This window comes from Beta vulgaris, chromosome 6 (assembly GCF_026745355.1).
Source record: "Beta vulgaris subsp. vulgaris cultivar EL10 chromosome 6, EL10.2, whole genome shotgun sequence".
Taxonomy (NCBI): Eukaryota; Viridiplantae; Streptophyta; class Magnoliopsida; order Caryophyllales; family Amaranthaceae; genus Beta; species Beta vulgaris.
Window position 1 is genome coordinate 26,296,657 of NC_079207.1, and position 21,837 is coordinate 26,318,493.

The 21,837-nt window shown below is 36.1% G+C and overlaps 2 protein-coding genes across 2 annotated transcripts; one reads left to right on the forward strand and one right to left on the reverse strand.

Moving 5' to 3' along the window:
* Window positions 1-8,452: 8,452 nt before the first annotated feature.
* Window positions 8,453-14,948, forward strand: LOC104896349 (uncharacterized). Its single transcript, XM_057395885.1, has 9 exons — window positions 8,453-8,969; window positions 9,115-9,206; window positions 10,630-10,802; window positions 11,638-11,731; window positions 13,103-13,224; window positions 13,338-13,416; window positions 13,818-13,903; window positions 14,025-14,089; window positions 14,468-14,948. Exons 1-9 carry the CDS (start codon window positions 8,726-8,728, stop codon window positions 14,587-14,589), a joined length of 1,077 nt encoding a protein of 358 aa, XP_057251868.1. The 5' UTR covers window positions 8,453-8,725; the 3' UTR covers window positions 14,590-14,948.
* Window positions 14,949-18,174: 3,226 nt separating this feature from the next.
* Window positions 18,175-20,680, reverse strand: LOC104896350 (uncharacterized). The gene is made up of 2 exons (XM_010683096.3): window positions 18,744-20,680; window positions 18,175-18,407 (listed from the first exon to the last, which is right to left on the reverse strand). Exons 1-2 carry the CDS (start codon window positions 19,035-19,037, stop codon window positions 18,282-18,284), a joined length of 420 nt encoding a protein of 139 aa, XP_010681398.2. The 5' UTR covers window positions 19,038-20,680; the 3' UTR covers window positions 18,175-18,281.
* Between the last annotated feature and the right edge of the window lie 1,157 nt (window positions 20,681-21,837).

Genomic DNA, 21,837 nt, shown 5'->3' on the forward strand with positions numbered 1-21,837 from the left:
TCTGCCCTTTATGTGCTTGATGCTCGTTTGTGTTTCTTCTTGGGCAGTTGGGTTGTGTGGTTAGTCCCTTAGTGGTTTTCAACTGTTGGTTTGCAGGATTGAACATATTATTTCATTTTAATTGCATACATTAGTTTTCCTAGTATATTGACTATCATTTTTCTCTTTACAAAATTGTAGATAAAAGGAGATTGGTGGATAAAAAGATGGCAGGAAGGGCATAGATTGAAGTTCTTTTGGACTGATTTTCGATAAATAAATTAAATACTAGATAAAGTCTAGATTCCTTGAACTATTAGTTCTTTTTGGAGATTCATTAGTTTCCTGAATTGATGTATGTATATTATAACAATGATTTTTGTTATTAGAATGATTGTTATGGATAACTTATTTTGAAAACAAGTAAAACTTAATTCAAATTAAATATCTTCCGTTTGTTGTAGGTGAAGATTCTGGATAACATTTTCATTTTAATGTGCTACTAACTGAGCGTGTGTGAAACTGTTGTTATAAAGTCACATTAAAGTGCCATAATAGTTGTATGAAGAAACGTTGTTATACACTCTCATACATGTCGCAAAAGTTGTGTCAAGAAATGTTGATATAGACTCACATAAAAATGTCGCAATAGTGTAGCAAGAAATGTTGCTAGACTCGTGTAAAAGTGTTGCAATAGCAGTATCAATAAATGTTGCTATAGATTACAAAAGTGTTGCGATATTAGAGAAATAAAGGTTGTCATAGACTGTTGATAGTGCTACTATAGATAATAAAAGTGTTAGCTTAAATACTAAAAATGTTGCTTGAAATCCTAAATAATTGTTACTAAAACTTAGTAAATGTCTCCTTAGGTATAATAAAACGGTTGGCAAAAGTTAAAAATCGTTACCTAAGAAAAGCGTTGCTAATGATAACTGGCAACAGTTTTATAATGTTGTTTCCTAATGCATCATAATTGTTGCCATAAACTTATAGCAAGGCCACCTATTGGCAACGCCATATAAACTGTTGCTATAGGTCTATGGCAACATTTAATGGATCTTTGCCAACACATTTAGGTTGTTGCTATAGCCCTATTTTGTGGTAGTGCAATGACGAAACATACCGCGGTCTTAATTGGTCCGATCGAAGGGCAGAGCAGTCTTAAGAGCCAAAACTATTTTAAAAGTGTTAAATACTTTCTAATGATCCAAAATCGTATTGTATTTCGAGCTCAACTCTGTGTAAAAGCCCATTTTATTCATGGATAATCAATTGTTTTATTTAAATAAAATAAATAAATAGTTTTCAAAGATATTTTTATAGTTAAAATCACATCCTGTAAAATTAGATTTTCGGAGTCAAAAGATAAAAGAAAATCGTCAAAATGCGTTTTTTATCAAAAGTTATCACAACACGTCAAAAGCAAGGCGGTACGTTGAGCGCACCACCCTATGTCGAGCGCGTGGTCGTATGCCAAGCGCACATGTCTGCATCTAGACTTGTGTGACACAGAGTCGTTCGTTGTGCGATGTGCAGGCTGTCAATTTTATCTTTTTTAAAGCGTGTGCCATGTGGCACTGATGATTTGTCATGCCGCGCGCGTCAGGCGCACCAATGTGCAGCTGGCACGTGTGATTGTGTGTCACACAGCCGCCTACGCGTGGCGTGGGTGGCACGTGAAGCGCAGTTCTGTTTTTCCTATGAATAGGGTTCGATTTTCCAAATCAAAGGACAGTTTCTCCACACTTAACACTCGACTTTTACATTACAAATACCTTACGAATTCTCTCTACAAAACTCATACCTTTCAAATATACCTTTCAATCAGAAAAAACATTCAAATCTACATACTTTCATATATTCATATCTTCAGGCTTCACGATTGTTTGTTTTTTCTCGCAGACCTAAGCCACGATATTATACTGAGAGTCCCTAAATATATATGTATTATTTTTATATTGAGGTTACTTACGGTTTCTTCTATGATGTAGATCTTTAGTATAAAAACGTTCCTCTTGTACATTCTAATCCCTTTTTCTTTATTTATTTTTATACATTATTGTATGCTTGTCTGATTGTCTTATTATGCTTTTTTATCACCCACATGTTATTTTTGCTAATTAAAGAACTAAAGAAATGTTCTAATATTAATCAGATAATTTGGACAGCCTGTTAGGTTCCCCGTAATTTTCATTTCATAATAACATATCACTAAATAATAGTCTTTTATGTTAGGGTGCATGAAAATATTATTTGGTTATTCTATTGCATAAAAATTTACATGAATCAATATTTAGTAGAGGCCAACAATGGACGAATATGGTTCATTATGGCCGTATTCATACCCTCACCCCCTAACTCAATTTTTGGTTCATGACCATCTATGGAGTCAGGAAGGGGAAATCTACATTGGGTAAGTCCTTAATTTGTCCCTACGAGTTTCCAATATCCAATTAGCTTTATGAGTCTTCCATTAAAGAATTGTTGGCGACTTCTAAAACATTTTCAATAAAACTTAAAAATGGGGTAGTCAAATACGCACTCATACTGTGCAGGCGAAATAAAAACACGCCTACAATAAATAACTGTACCTATATGCCTATTGGTTGTTTACCTACCTTTTGGCTGGGGTCCAACCTAGTTGGTTCTCCTCTTTACGTTTGGTTTTGGTTGTAAAACTTGTTGTTTAATTAATATATTATCTTAATAGGATTGAAGCTCTACAATGTACTCAAGAGAAGTCGTGAATTGAGTACTTTGGAAGAATTAGTGCTAAATTATGTCATAACCCTCATGATTGCTTTAAAGAAGTTTGGCAGGATACTCATTCCAACAAGATGCATCTTTCTTTTAAGGAGCTTATTTCCTTAGTTACTCCATAGTTTAGCGTGCTTGGTTGGGAGTAGTATTGGGATGGGTGACCTCTTGGGAAGTTTCTCACGGGTGGGCATGAGTGAGGAGAAAATGCGCCAGAAGAACTTGTGTTGGTTATTGATGTTGTCCTGGATGCGCATGAATGACGATAGACTCGACTCTGTATTGATCGGTTGTTACAAATGGTATTAGAGCAACTCTACGATTGCGTGCTGATCGTGTAGATAATTAATCCAAGGTTAGCCACCTAGTAGGGGAGGATTCTGGCGCTATATCACTGGGTATGGTCGAATATGTGATAAGTTTACAGGCTGGGGCGACCCACAGGACGTTGTGGCCGAATATATGGACTCCTCCGGTGCAACGAGGGCATTGATCCTCAAGTGCGGGTGTATATGTAATACCCTTTTTGATTGCTTTGAAGGCTTTAGGATACTCAATTCCAACAAGATGCATCTTTATTTTAGGGAGCTTATTTCCTTAGTTACACAGTTAACCATGCTTGGTTGGGAGTAGTATTGGGATGGGTGACCACATGGGAGGTTTCTCAGGCTGCGCATGAGTGAGGAGAAAATGCGCCGGAAGAACTTGTGTTGGTTATTGAGGACATCTGTTGGCACTGGATGTGCATGGGTGACGATAGACTCGACTTCGTATGGGTCGGGTGTTATAAATTCAAATATTTCGATTTCACAGAGGAACCAGTTGGGCTGGTTCTCGACAATGAAAATAATAGAGTTCGACAGCGATAAAGAACACACCAAATTAACGAGGTTCAACCAAACAAGGGCCTACGTCCTCCTATGCTAGTTTTCTTATTAACCAAACAAGAATTCTTTTGCACTCACTTGTTTCCCTTTCCAAGGAAATGGCTCACCCCACACTTATTCAAGTATGCTATTTGGCACTTGAACTCACAAGTTCTCGTGAATGAACTAACAAACACTACCCAATCTCTAACCCCTCAGTTAGAGATTCAATACAACGCTCTTACAAAGCAAACAAAGAGTAAATTGAAGCTTTATAAAACAGACCGCTCAATCCTCACCGACAAAATAATTGATACCCAAACCTGATACCCAGACCTGTTACCTTGTTTAATAGAGTTTCAAATATGCAACCAACTGGTTTCCATATTCAAAACCCTACTATTTTACATTGAGAATGACACAAGCAATTCATCTAAAAATATTTTACACAAATATTACATGAATATATATGATAAATCAATAAAAGATCTTATACCATCTTCATGTACTTCAATTCTTAAAGTTTTCCTTGAATCAACAAGAAGATACTTGTCATTTCCTCAAACAAATTCGAGAGGGCCTCCTCGCTTCAAGTCTTGGAATGAACCTGTTTGCTACACAAGAAACATCATAGCATAGCAAATAGTCTGTACACACATTTAGTATCTCAGTTGTTCCCTAACAACTCACAAACACCTGTAAGAATAATTACTCTCTGTTGCAATTTGTCATCATTGAAAACTTAGGGGATTCAACATGGGTGTTATTATTTATCCAATCTCTAAAAGATTTTTCCTATGATCAATTAAATAATATCTTTTAGATTCGAAAATCGGTTATCCTAAGAAAGAAGTATATGGTTTACATGATAACTTTGAATTTAAAAATATTTGTTAAAAAACACAATTAGTTATTATGAATAATCAATATTTATTAAAAGTGCAATTAATTATCACGAGCAAATAATTGGCTTTTCGAAATTCGACTTTAAAAAAGCAATTAAATATCATTAGTAGTTAATTGGGCTTTTAAAATTGTGTTTGAAATAAATATTATGTTCTAAAAATTATTTGTGGCATAGCTCTTTGAATTGCTCTTCCTTTAGACCGGATCAAATAGGACAATAGTATATTTCATCATTAAAAACAAAAATGGGTACACATTTTTATGTATTTACACTTTCACCCGTTTTCTTTTAGAGTTTTGTATTTACTTTTAAGTTATTGTCCTATACTTTTAAGACATTTTGAATTACTTTAGAATTGTTTCATTTACTTGCAAGAAATTTACTTCAAACTGATGTACTTGTTCATATATAAAAGTTCAAATCACACCAACAATGCTAATTTTTTAACTCTAACAAGGATAAGGCTATTTGACTCATGTAAATCACCAATCTATGTAGGATTTGAACCTACATCCATGTGCAATGGTACACTGCTATCCCTATTGAAGTAATAGGTTTTAACAAAATATTTGATATTAATTAATCGTGAATGACCCGCCAATCCCTCCTCCATCCAACGGAACGGTGAGAGCATGCGTTAAAAAAAATATTTCAATGTTTCGAAATATGTAAGATTATCAACCACATAATTGAAATTGTTAGTTAATGTACTTTATAGATATTTAATTTACTTTAGTATAAATTTAGCTTACTTTTCTGCAAGTTTTATTTTCTCGGCATACAAGTTACTTAAAACCTTCATATATACTTTCAATTTGCAAATCACTACCTTCATACTTCCTTGAATATATATATACTAGTTGCATATGCACGCGATGCGTGCGTGATAATCTTAGGTAGGTATATACAAATGGACATATTTGTTATCTAAAATTATTTTGGTAGTGATGTAAATTATTGAGGTTCTTTTGTAGATGTTATTATCTTTTTAAATTAAAGGTGAATGATTTTTAATTGTTCAATACCGTCACTGAAAAATTTAGTAGATGATATAATAATTTCTTTTCGCGACTTTAGTATAGTTCTGTAACAATTATAAATGTTAATAAACTATATTGTTTGAACTTTGTAAATATGAAATATTATGTTATCACGATATATTGCAAACTTTTTTGGTTGAAGATTCTAATTGATTTCATATTCTATTTGACTTACTCATATGACAAGTTTCATTGATTTCTCATTTTTCAATTTTTTATAAAAAGAAAAACATTGTTTTAGATTATTAGAGGGTATTCTAGTCACTTCAAAAGAGGACACCACACCTCCTTCCTTGGCTTATATAATAGAGATATATATATAATTTTTTTTCTTTGATTTGGTAATTTACTGTCTTAAGCAGGCTCATCCCTCATGAGTTAGGGGGTAAGAAGGGGATCCCAACCCATAAGAAAACTTCCAGAGAATGGAAACTGGGACTTATACCCAAAAGCATAAATCCACACAAACACCCCAAATATGGGGTTGATGAGAATCGAACTCTCGACCATGAGGTTGAGAGGTGGGAGCTCCAACCATTGGGCTCCCACATGATTATCTCTTTCTCTCTCTCTCTCTGAGAGAGAGAGAGAGAGAGAAAGAGAAGAGAAGAGACACATGGAAGCAACTTAGGTTTGGGGAGTAAATTCTACGACAAAACAAAATCATCAAGGACCAGAGGATTGGACTATAAGGAACAGATTTCATCAATACCCCATGATAATACTGGTAGATGGATCATGGAAAACAAAGTGCAAAAGAAATGAATGGCAAGCAGCGATAGCTTGGACATCACAACAAGGAAACCCACCCGAGCTCAAGTCAAAAAGAATTTTCGCTATTTCCCCCTACAAACTGAAGCAAGAGCAGTCCTTTAAGCAACAAAAGACCTACAGTGAAGGTGCGCATATATACAAATCAAAACGGATTGCGTCAAAATAATTCAATCACTGCATAATCTGGAACATTGCAACAAAGATATCTACCACATAATTAAAGAAGTGAAGAACCTAGCTAGTACATTCCAACAGTTTAGATGTACGAAAGTCAAAAGGAAAGAAGTATTAAGAGCCCCCAATTTGGCCAATAAGGCCAGAAAAGGACTCTAACTTGTTTTATTTTCTTCTTTACCTGTTATCAAAAAATATATATATAAACAAAGACTAAAAACCATTACTGAGTCCAAGCATTCCATGCTTGAAACTTCAAAGACTTTAGAAGAACACGCTGAGGAGCTTGAAGAAGCAATATCATTTACTGATGTTAATCCCCAAGATGTGGTTAATTCTGTAAAGCAAGATATTGACATCAACGTAGAGGAATGTGGCTGCCATTTTAGAGCTTCATGCTACTAAACAGCAGCTCAACAATCTACATACGGTCCGTTTGGTAGTCGGTAATAAATGTTGGTAATGGAAATGAGTTTATTTTAAGTGTAATGTTATAAGGGAAGGACCCTTATAATCTCCATGGGAAGGCAATTTCAACCTCCAAGTTTGTACTTTTTCTCCTTTTGGGAAAGCAATCTCACCTCTAAACTTGTGTTTTTTCTCCAAATGGAAGCAATTTTCATTACCACTCATTACCACCTACAAATTGGTATTGGATGGGAATGAAAATTTAAGAATAAAAATAGATACTTTAGGATGAATTAGCATTACCATAGGAATGAACAATAATTTTTCTTCACAAATTTACATGCAAATTCATTCCCATAACCACCATTTATAACCAACTACCAAACAGACCGATAGGGAATTTGACATGAAATTAGATGTGAGAACCACTTCTTTTCGCATGTCAGAAAAGGCAGATGCATGTGCAGCAGCTCATTGTCAGAGAGTCAATGACTTCACAAGCAAATTGGTAGTCCTCTGTTTTTTTATCATCCTTACTTTCTCGTGTGAGTCTCTGAATGCACCTCTTTGAACTTGAATATCTTTCATTATATATTAGTAAAAATTGTAACGATTGAATATTATTAATGTACTAACCGAGACGAATCAAACAAGACCCTGTATGACTATAAATTTTCTTATAAATTGAAAAATATGAAGAAGATTCTCTTTAAGTATGAATAGTGCCAAGATCCCAAGTGAGAAAGATAAAAAAAATAGAGGGAGTACAATGCAGGAAGCATTAGCTAAGATCATCCACTCCGTCTGTAACTTTTTCTCGCCAAAAAAATATCACCTTCATATTTTTTTTCCCAACCATCCTACTTAACAATGAACAAAAAAAAACATCATCTCAATTTTTAATTCTCTTTCTTACTTTTTTTTACCCCAGCCAACTATTTTTTCTCTCCTATCACTTAATGACCAATAGACAATGTGTTTATTACTCTGCTATCTAGCTAAACTGAGGTCAAGGGTTCGATCCTTACCCCCAGCATTATGCTGGGGTATATCCTTAGCATGTTATGCATGCCTTACCAGCCAATGTGTTGGTGTTTCCTACATGCTAGTAGCCTTGTAGAGGTTAGCCCTTGGGTTGACTTAATTTCCTAATAAAAAAAAAATCACTTAGCTTGACTTTATATTTTTTGCTGCACAATCATAGGTCAAAACAACTACTCCCTCAGGTCTTTATTAGTTTACCCCTTTTTTTCACAGAGTTTTAGGAGAAATAATGTTGTGGGTCATAGAAAGAAAGAGAAACTATTATTTTATATTAAAGTTGAATGTATGTGCGTATGTGCGATGAAAAGTTAGTGGTCCCATTTCAGAAATAGAAACAAAATAAAGGAGTAACTGCTAAGGGACATCCCAAAATAAAATAAGGGTAAACAAATAAAGACCGGAGGGAGTATAATATAATAGAATGGTTGATTCCCTTTTTTAAAAACCAAACAGTTACAAAGGGAATCAGTGAGCATATCATTCCCTTTCACGGTTTAAACCAAACAAACAAGGGAATTCATGATCATTCTTTTCCTTTCTCCTTTTGATCATTTCTGGATTCATTTCCCTTACCCATGCTCGAACCAGACGCTACCATAGCTATTTAGCCATCTCTAGAACTAAGAATTTAAAAAAATTGAGAAAAAAAAAAAACTTAAATTTTGATGAAATTCCAATTTTACCCTTGAGATATCCTTATCACGATTAGGAATTCCCTGCGTAAAAGTGACACCCAACAATAACATCCCCAACATTTCGCAGTTGCAATCCCCATGGCCATCAGCGGGATTCCATCTCTCAAAGTATTTGGACCCTCACCCTCACCCTCACCCTCACCCTCACCCTCACCCTCACACTCACACACTTTTTTTCCCACCAAAATTTCTCTCTCCTCAAATTGCTGGACATCGCATCTATCGCATTGTCAAACTCCGCCAAATTCCAATTTTCTACCACCATTATCACTGTCGTCTTCAATGGCGTCCGCTGTCCGAGCAACCTCTTCTTCTGCCATCGGTAATATCCTTTTGTCTCTCTCAATTTTATGTTTTGATTTCCAAAATGCTATACTTTTCTTTAATTTTAGAGAGTTCTTAAATGATTTCTGTATGGAATTGAGAAAGAGAGAGAAATTCTTTGATTTTCTTGTTGATAATTTCAGGAACAACATCATCTGTGGAAGTTGGTGAGAATGATTTGCTAATTGTTGGACCTGGTGTTCTTGGCCGATTAGTAGCTCAACAATGGAGTCAGGTATAATCGTCACCTCGGATTTTGTACGATTCCTGTGTAATTTGGCTTTGTAAAACAACAACAGTATGTTGTGATTACAATTCTTAAAATAACAATGTATAAATTGAATAATTTCCTTTTAAACTATAGTATTACTAAGAATGGAAAGTTTGAAATAATGTCAAAATATTGCATTCAATTAGATGGTGTTTAGTCCATTAAGGCATTAATTAATCTTGTTGAGTTGAGTAGTATAGATTTGTTTGGCTTTGTATAATTGATGTAAGGATTAAGACAGGTCTCGACCAAATAACAGAAATTCCAGTCTTCATCCGTAGAATACATTAAATTAGGGCTTTCTTTTTACCTCCATTGCTGCTTGGCTGGTCAAGAGAGTCTTTGATTAAGAGAGAAATGTGGACCATCTACAAAGTTCTTGTCGCAGCATGGTGAACAATTATTTTATCCTTGAGAGAGGTCCCTTTTTTTTTTTTAATGTGGACATATGCAAGATGCTTGATCCGGGGATTCGGTAGAGGTCCCTTATTCTTTTGAATAAAATGGAGCAGGTTTTGACAAAATAGTCATATGGTCATTTGGTTATGTGTACTTACTGCCTATATTGATAGTTTCTTCAGTGTACAAGTTTCGTAGCAAGACATCTGTGGAGGGTACTTCCAGTATTTTAGGTTTAACATTTATCTCCAGTATACAGTTTCTGTGGCTGTATCCTGTAGGTGTATTAGCTATGAACATTGCTGTGAAATTGTTACAAGCTCATCAATTGAAAGCATTTTTCTAGATATGCAGGTTTATTTCCTGAATTGAATTTCCCTTTATGCAAATTTCCCTACTGTTCTCTTCAAATTACAGATATACATCTCTAAATTCACTGCAAAAATATCAATGCAGAACTTGTCTAACTTTTTAAAGCCACAATCACTTAAATTTGACCATAAAGATAAATCATAAATCCATACGAATGAAAGACAAAATGAAGAAACCATTGAAGCTTTGGAATAATAGGTAGCTATCTATGGAGATTTAAGCATCTCATATTTTGATCGTTAGGAGCAATTTCTGTGAGAAGAGGAGAACGGATTTTGAGGATCAGCATTCATTTGGGTAGCCATTGCTGGGTTTTTAGCAGCGGTGCAGTATGTCATTAGATTTTTAGGACGAACAGCTGCAGTGAGAAGGGAAGGAGATGAGAAAGGAGTGCGATACTTTCCCACATTAGCAAAATAGTTTGCATTTTTGATAATCTGACTTGTATATTATGGGAGGGAGTAAATTTTTTGGCCTGTGAACTTAACACGTTATTATTTCAAGATAAGTAATGTTCGCAGGAATGGTGAATAAATTATTGTGTATTAATCATATCTGCGATATCCTATTGTTGAAGAAGAAAATTGCTGATTCAAGAGTTCATTTTATTGGCTAGGACCATCTGGGATGTCAAGTATATGGGAAGACAGTGACTACAGATCATCATGATGAATTGATAAAAATTGGAATAACTCCTATACTGAAGGGAACTATGCTGCCCCGCCAGTTTCCGTATGTTATCTTCTGTGCTCCTCCATCAAGGAGTTCAGATTATGCGGGGGATGTTAGGTGAGTACATATTTCTTGAATCTTGGCATGACATTCCTTGATGAAGTGACCTTCATGCATAAATCAACAGCAATCTTAGATTCAAGGACAGACATCAAAGGAAATAAAGACATGGTTAAAAAAAAAAAAAAGACAATAAACAGAACAGAACGCATAAGAGCTCAAGCTTTTGGTTCTTGCATGAATGCTAAGCTGGATTGTGCTTGAAGTTAGATGGAATGGGCTCCAAACTAATTATATAAGATCATACATCACGAACAAGATTACTAACTTGGTTGATTTTTTTTTTGCCTACTTGCGGCAGTAAAACACTAACCATTCTAAATTCAAAGATCTGTAATACTAGGCGAATAGGCATGTAATACATGCAGTTGGGCCACAAAGAATTCAATGGACTAAGTTAATGCCGATAAACAATGATCTGAACCTATATCTCACTGATATATCAGCCTTCAAAATCAATGCAAATTATGTGGGAATCCCAGGGGGGAAACAAATATAACATAGTACCTCTCTGGTATGCTACTTATTGAATGCTGACCCAAAATCCGCACAAATGATTTCCATTAATCCCTTTTTCCGAACTCTGCTCGAGTGCCACAGATGAAAAAAGTGAAGAAACTACTATTCAGACAACCTAATGCACCCATAAACAGCGCTCCCTTATGGTTTTTTTTAATGGTTACTGTGTTTTGTTTTACCAATGATATTGTCATGGGTCAACTTCTTCATTTACAAATTAGTTTGTCCCTTGCAAGTGGTTTTTTTTTGTACTTACTGAATTCAAAACCCACCTAACCTTCTGTCTCCTATCAATTGTTTTTCTTGCTAATAGGGAAGCAGCATCAAGCTGGAATGGTGAAGGATCGTTTGTTTTCACTTCAAGCACTGCACTAGTAGACTGTTCTGACAATGGAAGTTGTGATGAGGTGGTAAATCTCCTATACTACATTTTTATTATTATCATCATATGCTCTTGTGTTTTTAGGTCAACATGCTGAGCTGTATTTGATCAATATGAATAAAGAAAAATACCTCTATATCCAGTTTGCATATTGATCCCAAATTTTATATATGAAGTACTATATTACAAGATAGCAATCTTTCTCATAGCATATTTATATTCAATAATGCTTTCCTGCTATCATTGTCGCGTTAGCCGATAAACCAATTCCTTTCTCATGCTACCATTGATTAATGTTGTCCTGGTACAATTCCATTGCAATACATTTCACTTGTGAAGCAAATTCCTCAGACATAGAACACAGTCCTAACAACTTTTCTACGGCCTAAAATGCAACAGGAATTTGTCCAAATTATATGATATTGTCCTATGTCAAATGAGAATATTTGGCCCATGTACCAAGAACTTCAAGGAAGCTTTACCTTGTAATAGTGGCTAAACTATACTGTCCACTACTACACTATTTTGCATTATATATATATATATATATATATATATATATATATATATATATATATATATATATATATATATAGGCAGGATCACATGAGAATGCTCCTTACATGAGAAATGAGAATAAATCTCAACCACACGATTGGTTTAGAGTTACAACACTTATTCATTAGATTATATCCCTCTAAAAAAATTTGAATTCAAAAAAAAATTTGTTTTGTTTTTGGATTACATCACTTTTTCATTAGAGTTATATCACTTATTCATAAGATTATAGCGTGTAAAATTCATTCTCATTTCTCATATAAGTATGCATTCTCATATAACTCACTTCTATATATATATATATATATATATATATATATATATATATATATATATAAAAAGCGAGAGAGTGTCAGAATTTGGTCAGAAGGGGTCTTATAAGTGAGAAGTGAGAAAGCGTTAGAGTCACAACATAACTCTTTTTCTTTTCATTTTGCCTCGCTTAGAGACACACATACAACCCTTCTCACTTCCCACAAAACGGAGCCTTCTCACTTGAACTCATTTATATATGAGAATTTGCTAGAATGAGAAATGAGAAGCTGATCACAAGCTGCCACGTGGTTTTGTAACTTTCTGAACTCCCCCCCACCCCTCTGTTTTTCCGTTTGTGTAAACAACAACCGGGTCAGCTTATATTTGATATTCCCTCATTTCTCTTATAAAGTATATAGATGTTTGTCTGTGCTGAAAAGATTTATGTATACTATAGACTGCCTATCTATTGCAGCTGATTTAAGCTCTAAGAACTGTGAACGTCTCAGTTTTCTTTTATCAAGGTAGTAGGTTTGTGTTTATCTGATACTAATGAAGTCTCTCTTTCTTCATGATTATACAGCACACCCCTACTGTACCAATGGGAAGGAGCCCTAGGACAGAAGTTCTTCTACAAGCAGAAAGTGTTGTTTTCGATCATGGTGGTTGTGCTGTACGACTGTCAGGACTCTATATATCCTTTTTGTACTTGCCTTTGCAGATGTGTCAATTTGCATAACAGTAACCCTAGTAACTTAGTATGGAATGAGAATTTAAGTTGTGGATAACAACCTTAATTATTCATACAAAGCGGATAGAGGTGCTCACACTTATTGGTTAAAGCAAGGGAAGGTTGAACTTCGTCCAGATCACTTTGTCAACCTTATTCATTATGAAGTAAGACCTCTTCTCTATGCAATTGCTTATTAATTATTTCATCATCACATGAGCCTTTGTATCTCTCTTAGACATTGAATTTTGAATTTTAATACTGTGACAACTAGGTAAGAAACTATCATCATAGCTTGGCGTTTAATTAGACATTAGATCTAGAATTAATGTTATATTAGCTTCATTTTACCTCCATAATCCTAGCTGAAATTTGTTTGATTCTGGTTTTAGGTTCTATTCATTAGTGGCTACCAATAGAAGGTTTATGCTGCCTCTTTTTTTCCAGAAAGGAAGCTTAATGTGTTTTATGTAACTTGTTTTATTAGTATTTTCATGTGATTGCCTGATTGGTACTGCTTCATGAGAAATTCTGCATTTCACACCTTTTTCGGGTGATTTTCTGTTAGGATGCAGCATCGCTAGCAATTGCAATCATGAAAAAGAAATATCGTGCGAGAGTTTTTTTGGGTTGTGATAATCATCCTTTATCAAGGTGATCTTTCTGTCTTGGATTATCCTTGAATAGTTCTCTTCCAATTCATTTTTCAGTTGGTTGCTTTTCCAAGTCTTACGACTTTTACCCCCTTCCCCAAACTTTTTCCTATGATATGCAGGCAAGAAATAATGGACTTGGTTAATGGGAGCGGAAAATTCAGCGGGAAGTTTGAGGGGTTTACAGGTAAATGAACTTGGGACAGTAAGCAATTGAAAATTTACTTGTCCCAGAGAAAGGTTCATAGTTCATTTCCCCTTCTTCCCCCTCCCCCCTAACAATCAAAAAGAAGGTTGCATCAAATCTCATATGCATAATTTGGAGCTGTTCTTTCCTGTGTTCTGCATTCTGGAAAAGCTTGTCATAACTAGAGTTGGACTAAATAGCTAATGTTAGTTAGCTTACTATGGGTATATTGTTAATTGTTAAATTTGTTAACCATGAGTCTTTTGGGCTTTTCAAGTGTTCTCTATTAATTCGGGGCCCAATTTTTTGGGATCTTTAACCAACGGTTAACTAAGAAGAAGCTGCTTTTAACTAGTATCTGGAAAATCATTGGTGCAGGTACTAACGATGCGCTTGGTAAAAGATTGAACAATTCTAAAACTCGTGCAGAAATTGGTTGGGAACCAAAATACTCGAGCTTTGCTGAATTTCTTGAAGCTATGGAAATGTCAGAAAGATGATCACTTGAATGTGCAGCAGCTTCTTTTTCCATTTGATCTCTATAAACGGTTGATTGGTTCCCTTCTCTTGTGGCATTTCGTTTGGCTGAGAGCATCTTGAGGGCCATTTCAATCTCTCTTAGTTGTTGAAGGGAGTATTTTTTTTCTACGTAGAATTTACACCGATTGTAAGTGATATTTTCTGCGTAGACAAGAACTTGCTATTAAAGTGCGCTTGATTTTGGGGAAAAATTAGTTGAGAATGTATATGTTGTATCCATTTACACTTGTATGAAACTATAAGTAAATGTACAACCACAATCCCAGAATACGAGAGGGACGTCACTCAATCAGATGGTGCTAACCAAGCTTCTCTATTATCTCACTAAAAATATCTATTTACGATGTCTTTATTACAACCTATATTTATATGTACATAAACCTAGGTAAAGGTAAACGTATTTACTGGCACCTGTACATTTACAAGTGTCCTACAAATAACATAGAGCATTTACAAATAAATATGTACAAGCCCACATAGTTAGATCAGGACTCTAGGCCCATAATCTTCATACCCCCTCTTCAAGCTGGGGTTGCAAGTCCAAGCGTGGAACATAAGAATCTGTGCTATATGGAAGGTAAAGCCTTTGTTAACACATCTGTCAACTGTAGAGAACTATTCACGTGTTTAGTTTTGATGAAACCACTCTCTACATTTGACAGAATGACAATCTCGAGAGTGGTGTTTAGTTCTTTCATGGAATATCGGATTTTGAGCGATGTGTTCAGCTGCTTTCTTGTCACAGTAAAGAGAAATGGGAAGCTTAACATGAACATTTAGATCTTCTAGTAGCCCTGACCCAGGTTAGTTCACTTGTAGTGCTGGACATGCTTCTGTATTCCGCTTCCGTTGTGGATTTACTAACCGTTCTTTTAGGGATGGCAGTGGGGCGGGTCAAGTAGGAGACCCGCCCCATCCCCGCCCAAGTTGGGCGGGGATGGGTCTAGGTTTGGCGGGGATGGGGCGGGAATGAGGATTAAAATCCTACCCGCAATGGGTGGTTGAGCGGGTATGGATTTTATGCTATCCCCACCCCATCCCCGCCTGCCCCGCCCCATCCCCGCCCACTCGCCCTATCCCCGCCCGACCAACATATATATGATTAAAATTATATTTATATACTTATATTATTAGTAATTTTATCTTGCAAAATATTAATATGTGGGTATGACGCGGGTGTGGATACCCATGCATATGGTGGGGGTGGGGATGAAGTGGGTACGACGTGGGCATGAAGCGGGTGCGGGTACCCATGCGGGTGGTGGGGCGGTGATGGGTATAAATAAGTACCTGGTGGGGCGGGGATGGGTCTGGAATTTTCCCCCGCAATGGGTGGTGGGGCGGGGATGGGGATTGAAATTTTATGTGGGTGCGGATGTGGAGGTACCATCCTTCGCACCCGCCCCGCCCAATTGCCATCCCTACGTCCTTTGCTTCTTTGTTTTCCAGGAGACTAGATTGTTTCCAAGAAAAATATAATACGCACTTAAGGACCTGCTACTAAATTTACAGGAGCGCCAGTCTGAGTCACTGTATGCAGTCACGTTCATGGCACCTTTTGAAGAATAGAGCCAACCTAGTGAGGGAGTGCCTCTAAGATACTTGATGATGTGATATGCAGCCTTCAAATGAGGCACTTTAGGACACTTTACGAATTGACTAAGGTGTTGTATCGAGTAAGACAAGTCAAGTCTAGTGATTCCCAAGTATAGAAACCTTCCTATAAGTCTTTGGTATGTTTCTGGATAGTTCAAGACCTCTCCATCTTCAGTTGACAATTTCAATCCTGCTGGAAGTGGAGAAACCACTGGTTTGCTATCACACATATCAGCATCTTCTATAAGCTCTCTGATATACTTGTTGTGAGAGAGTGGTACCTCTATCTGTTCTTCTTTTCGATTCCTTGGAAGTACTTTAGACCTCCTAGGTTGTTGATGGTAAAAGCTTCATGTAAGTGCTTATTTACTTCCTCAATCTGACTTATAGAAGTCCATGTCACCATCATGTCATCTACATACACATGGAATATTTCCCATCCTTTCATCAAGGCCACTGATATCACTATTTTCACTGTAGCTATTTTTGCCATAGGAGAAAAAGTGTCAGTGTAGTCTTTACCCTCAACTTGGTGGAATCCTAGAGCCACCACCCTTGCTTTCAATCTTTCGACATTTCCATCTGGATGCAATTTAGCTTTATACACCCATTTGGATCATATTGCCTTCTTCCCCTTTGGTAGGTCACATACCTCACACGTTTCGTTTTCCTCCAATGCAAGAATTTCTCTTCTCATGGCTTGCATCCATCCTAGTGAAGTCTTTAATTGCTAAGTCATAGCTGGGTGGCTCTGTGTTGTCATTTGGGCACCAAACTTGAAGAGAATGTTTCTTTAAGATCCTCATTTTCATTTTTGCTCTTCATAACAGAAAATACATAATCCTTGAGCTTATCAGGCCTTTTAACAGTCCTTGAGGATCTTCTCATCCCTGTGTCTGCAGGAATGACTCCCATTCTTTGTTGATTGTTGTCACCTTCTACTTATTCACCACACGGTCTATCATGACATGCTCTTCTCCGTTATTATCTCTTTCCTCGGTTTCCCCAATACCTTCCTCTTCATGATCATCCTGATACGTTCTTATATTATTTCTACTTCTTTCCATCTGTTCTTCGGGATGTTCAAAGCTCACCTGTGGTAAGTCATTTACATGTTGCTCCGACTTAACCTATGTTTCTAAGATTCTTGGAAGGAAATGTCTTCTCATAAAACATAACATCCCTAGAGACAAATGTTATATGTGACTCAATATTATACACCTTTTATCCTTTTTGTGAGAAAGGATATCCTAGAAATATGCATATTCTTGCCCTGGGATTAAATTTATCTATCCTTCTTTCTTTCCCTACTATGTGCATAGCACAAGCACCCAAACACCCTCAATCTTTCATAATCAGGTTTCTTTTAAACAATATTTTAAATGGTGTTTGCCAATTAATCACTGAACTTGGCAAAACATTTATGAAGTAGGTTGTTGTTAATATACAATCACCCTAAAACTTCTTTGGCAAGTTGAATTGTATTCTAAGAGCTCTACCCATGTCAAGCAAATGTTTATGTTTTCTCTCAACTCTAGCATTTTGTTCTTGAGTTCCGGTTGTGCTAGTTTGATGGAGAATTCCTTTATTCAAGAAGAATTGAGCACACTCTTCCCTCACTATTTCAGTGCCATTATCGGATCTAACCTTGTTTTATCTCTCTTTCAAATAGAGTCTTCACCATTTCTATAAAATCACAAACCATTTTGCATACTTGTTCTTTGTTATGCAAATAGATAAGTCCACATTCATCGACTATGATCATCCACAATGGTCACACAGTAGGATGCACCATTCATGGATTGTGTTTTATATGGTGCCCACAAGTTTATGTGGATGAGCTCAAAGCAATTTTCTGCTCTATTCTCACTTCTATGGAATGGTAACTTGTGAGACTTTGCCAACATACACACATCACATCCATAGCTATGTAAAGTTGAACATCTGAATAATTCAATATGTTTCATTTTAGATAAAGAAGCATGCCGTAAGCTGATATGAGTTACATCCAAATCAGCAACATTGTAATTCACTTGACTACTAGGCACAACTACACTCACACCACATCAATTACTACAGAGTTAATGTAGTTATTACATTCATCAAAGACATGTTCATATTCAAATAAGTAAAGATTTCCCTTTCTTCTTCCTTGTGCCACCCTCTCATCAGATGCTTGGACCTGAAACACACATTCATCTTCAGTAAAATACAATGTAAGTTTATTATCAGTAACGACTTTTTTTTATTGATAACAGGTTGTGCTTAAAATCTTTCACCATCATTACGTCATTAAGAGTGAATTTCTCGTTCACTTTTATCTTCCCAACACTCACATACTTCTTACTTCCATCAGGTAGACCTACTATTATCCTCTCCTTCAGAAATTGTTTTTCAAAATGGTCTCATCACTTGTCGTGTCATATGTAGCACTAGTGTCTAATATCCATATATACACTACTTTTACTCATTTTATTATCATCAACAACATTCAAGGTTCTTGTGTTAGACATTTTACCTGCACAATTGTTGGAAGCATTGGACATGCTGCTCCCCCTTCATCTCTCAGACTCTTTCCTTTCATCACCTTCATCATCTTCTGCACTACTGCATTCACCGGCTTGGGATCCATTCCTGGGTAGTTCTCTTCACCATCTAGAGGATTGTCAGCATACTCCCCTCCACCTTTAGCTTGCACATTGGCTGCTAGGTTTCCTCCAATATTTCCCCCTTTCGTTGCCGTCAGTTCCAGGAACCAGTTAGGAGGCCCATTCAACTTGAAACAAGTGTCTCTTGTATGTCCCACCCCCATGCAATAGTCACACTTCTTGTCATATTTCTCTCTTTTCCAATCCCTTTTTCAACTCTGGTATCCTCCTCTCCATGACGTGAAGCCTCCAACTCTCCCACCTTTTTGAACAGTCATCGCGCTAGCCTCCACTTAATAATCCAATCCTCCATACATTGATCTCCTTCTGTTTTTCTATCTGTGCGGCAATAGCATAAGCTCTGTTTATCTATGATAGTGGATCCATTGACAGTAAGTTTGTTATGGTGCTGTCAAATCCATTATTCAATACCAGTAAGAACTGCATCAGTTTCTCTTTCTACTCGAAATCCACCAACCTCTTCAAGAAATCACAAGTGCAACTCTTTAATACTCCACATTCACACATAGGAAACTTTCTATCACTTTTCATTTCATCCCATAACCTCTTAAGCTTACTAAATAAACCATCAATGTGTTATTTTCCTGCTTCAAGCTATCAATTTTTTTCTTAAGCTGATTAATCATTGGCCCATTTGACTGACCATATCTTTCTCCTACCTTATTCCACAACTCAACATATGTCTCACAGTCTGTAAAATAATCATATATCTCTTCATTCATGGAATATAACATATAACAGCCAGCTAGCAACCATGTAATCAAACCTCTGCCATCGATCAAAGTCTTTGCTTTTCTCATCTGGCTTCTTGATAGTACCATCAAGGAAGCCTATTTGGTTCTTCGCTCCTAAAGCTCTCTTGTAGAGCTGATCATTTTGGCTCGGCCCAGCTCGGTTTTAGACCAGGTATTGGGCTGAATTTTGGCCCGTGGTCGGACCCAGCCCGGCCCAGATTTTTTTGGCTTTGGGCAGGGTTTGGGGCAAGCCAAAATGACTTTTTAGTCTAATTTTTGGCCCAACCCGATTTTGATCCGAAAAGCCCGCTAATTTTGGCCCAAAATAGCGGGCTTTGGGCACAAAATTTTGGCCCGAATGGTGGCACGGTCCGGCCCGACCAAGGGGTAATTTTTTTTGCCGCGACCCGAACCGGCCCATAGTCACCTCTACTCTCTTCACATTTCTCGTCCACCTCAATTAATTGTTTCCATTAAACACAACAGATACCAATTTATTCCTTGGGTTATCCAAACTCGACAGATATAGAGGATCATTATAGGAATTACCTCCATTATCGACACCAGAAAATACCTCCTAGTCTCCATCCTTTCCGTTTTTCATCATTCTCTTTGTGTTTTGGAGTGTTTCAGGGAGCAAGATGACTCCTTTTTCTTTTCTTCACTTCAAGAAAAACTCACTCAATTCGAGACAGGTAAATCCTGCTTTGATACCATATGAAACTGTAAGTAAATGTATAGCCACAATCCTAGAATACAAGAGGGGTATCACTCAATCAGATGGTGCTCACCAAGCTTTTCTATTATCTCACCAAAAATATCTATCTACGATGCCTTCATTACAACCTATATTTATATGTACATAAATCTTGGTAAAGCTAAACATATTTATTGCCACCTGTACATTAACAGGTGTCCTGTAAATAACACAGAGCATTTACAAATAAAATTTACATGCCCACATAGTAGATCAGGACTCTAGGCCCATAATGTTCATAACTTGAATTACCATTGAAGAACTTCCCATGCTTTTAGGGACAAGACTAGTGATAATTTTGTCGTCGTCATTACATAAGAAATGAGACGCGATATCGACGTTTCCGAATGATATAGAAACTTTCTAGTCCCTGGCCCTATAATGCTTATTGAATACAACAACAAATTATATTCCCTCCGTATCAAAATATAATTCATATATTTTATTTTCAGTGTTTTAAAATATATATTTTTTCATTTCTCTTGTTTATATTTTAGAACATATTTTTTACACCCTTTCATCCTTTTCACATGTGTTTGACATCTCATTTTAATGCTTATTCAATCTCATTAGTTGGGTATAACAAAATAGACTTGTTACTCTCTCTCTCTCTCTCTCTCCCCCCTTTTCACATATCAACTCATTTAATGTTCCTATTCTTTTTCATTTTCTAATGACAATAGTTTCAAAAAAAGAACTCATACGTAAGTACACCACAATCATTTTTTATTTAATTCTTATATACAAAATGAAATGGGAACTATATTTTGGGATGGAGGGATTATGTTGCAACTAAGAGCTCTCTGCATGAAGCTCGCACCTTGAGATTCATAAGAATCTACCAATTACAACTCATTTAAATGAGTTAAAAAATGAGTATACTAACAAGTACTAACTAATAATACTTCCTACATTTCTTTTTAAATATTACACTTCACTTTGGAGAAAAACCAAGAAAATTTTGCAAAAAAATAAGGAAAAAGTACAATAAGAGAATGTTTGGTTTTGAGAAATGTAAAAGAAGGATTAAAATAATATAGGGGAGAGAAAAATAAGGTAGCTGGGAAGGCTTTGGGTTGATTATTAAAATGTATGGTAGGTATATAAGATGGAAAAGTGTGAAAAGTTGATGTGATAGGTTATCATATAAGGAAAAAGCAGATGTGCGACAATTAAAAAACAAACTAAAGAGAAGAGCGTGACGATTATAAGAAAACGGAGGAAGGTTCTAACAATAAATGAAGCATATATAGCTTATTTGGAGGGGAAAATAAAAAAAAAAACCTATGGATTGAGATTTTTTTCGGGAAGGAGGTTTTTACTAATTCGCCTATAGATTAATGTTAATAGTTAACGTTAATTTGCGTATCGATTAATATTCATCTGTGTATGACACGCTTCATAAGTCTAGTTTTATGAAAGGAAATATATGTGATAAAAGTTAGTTGTGAC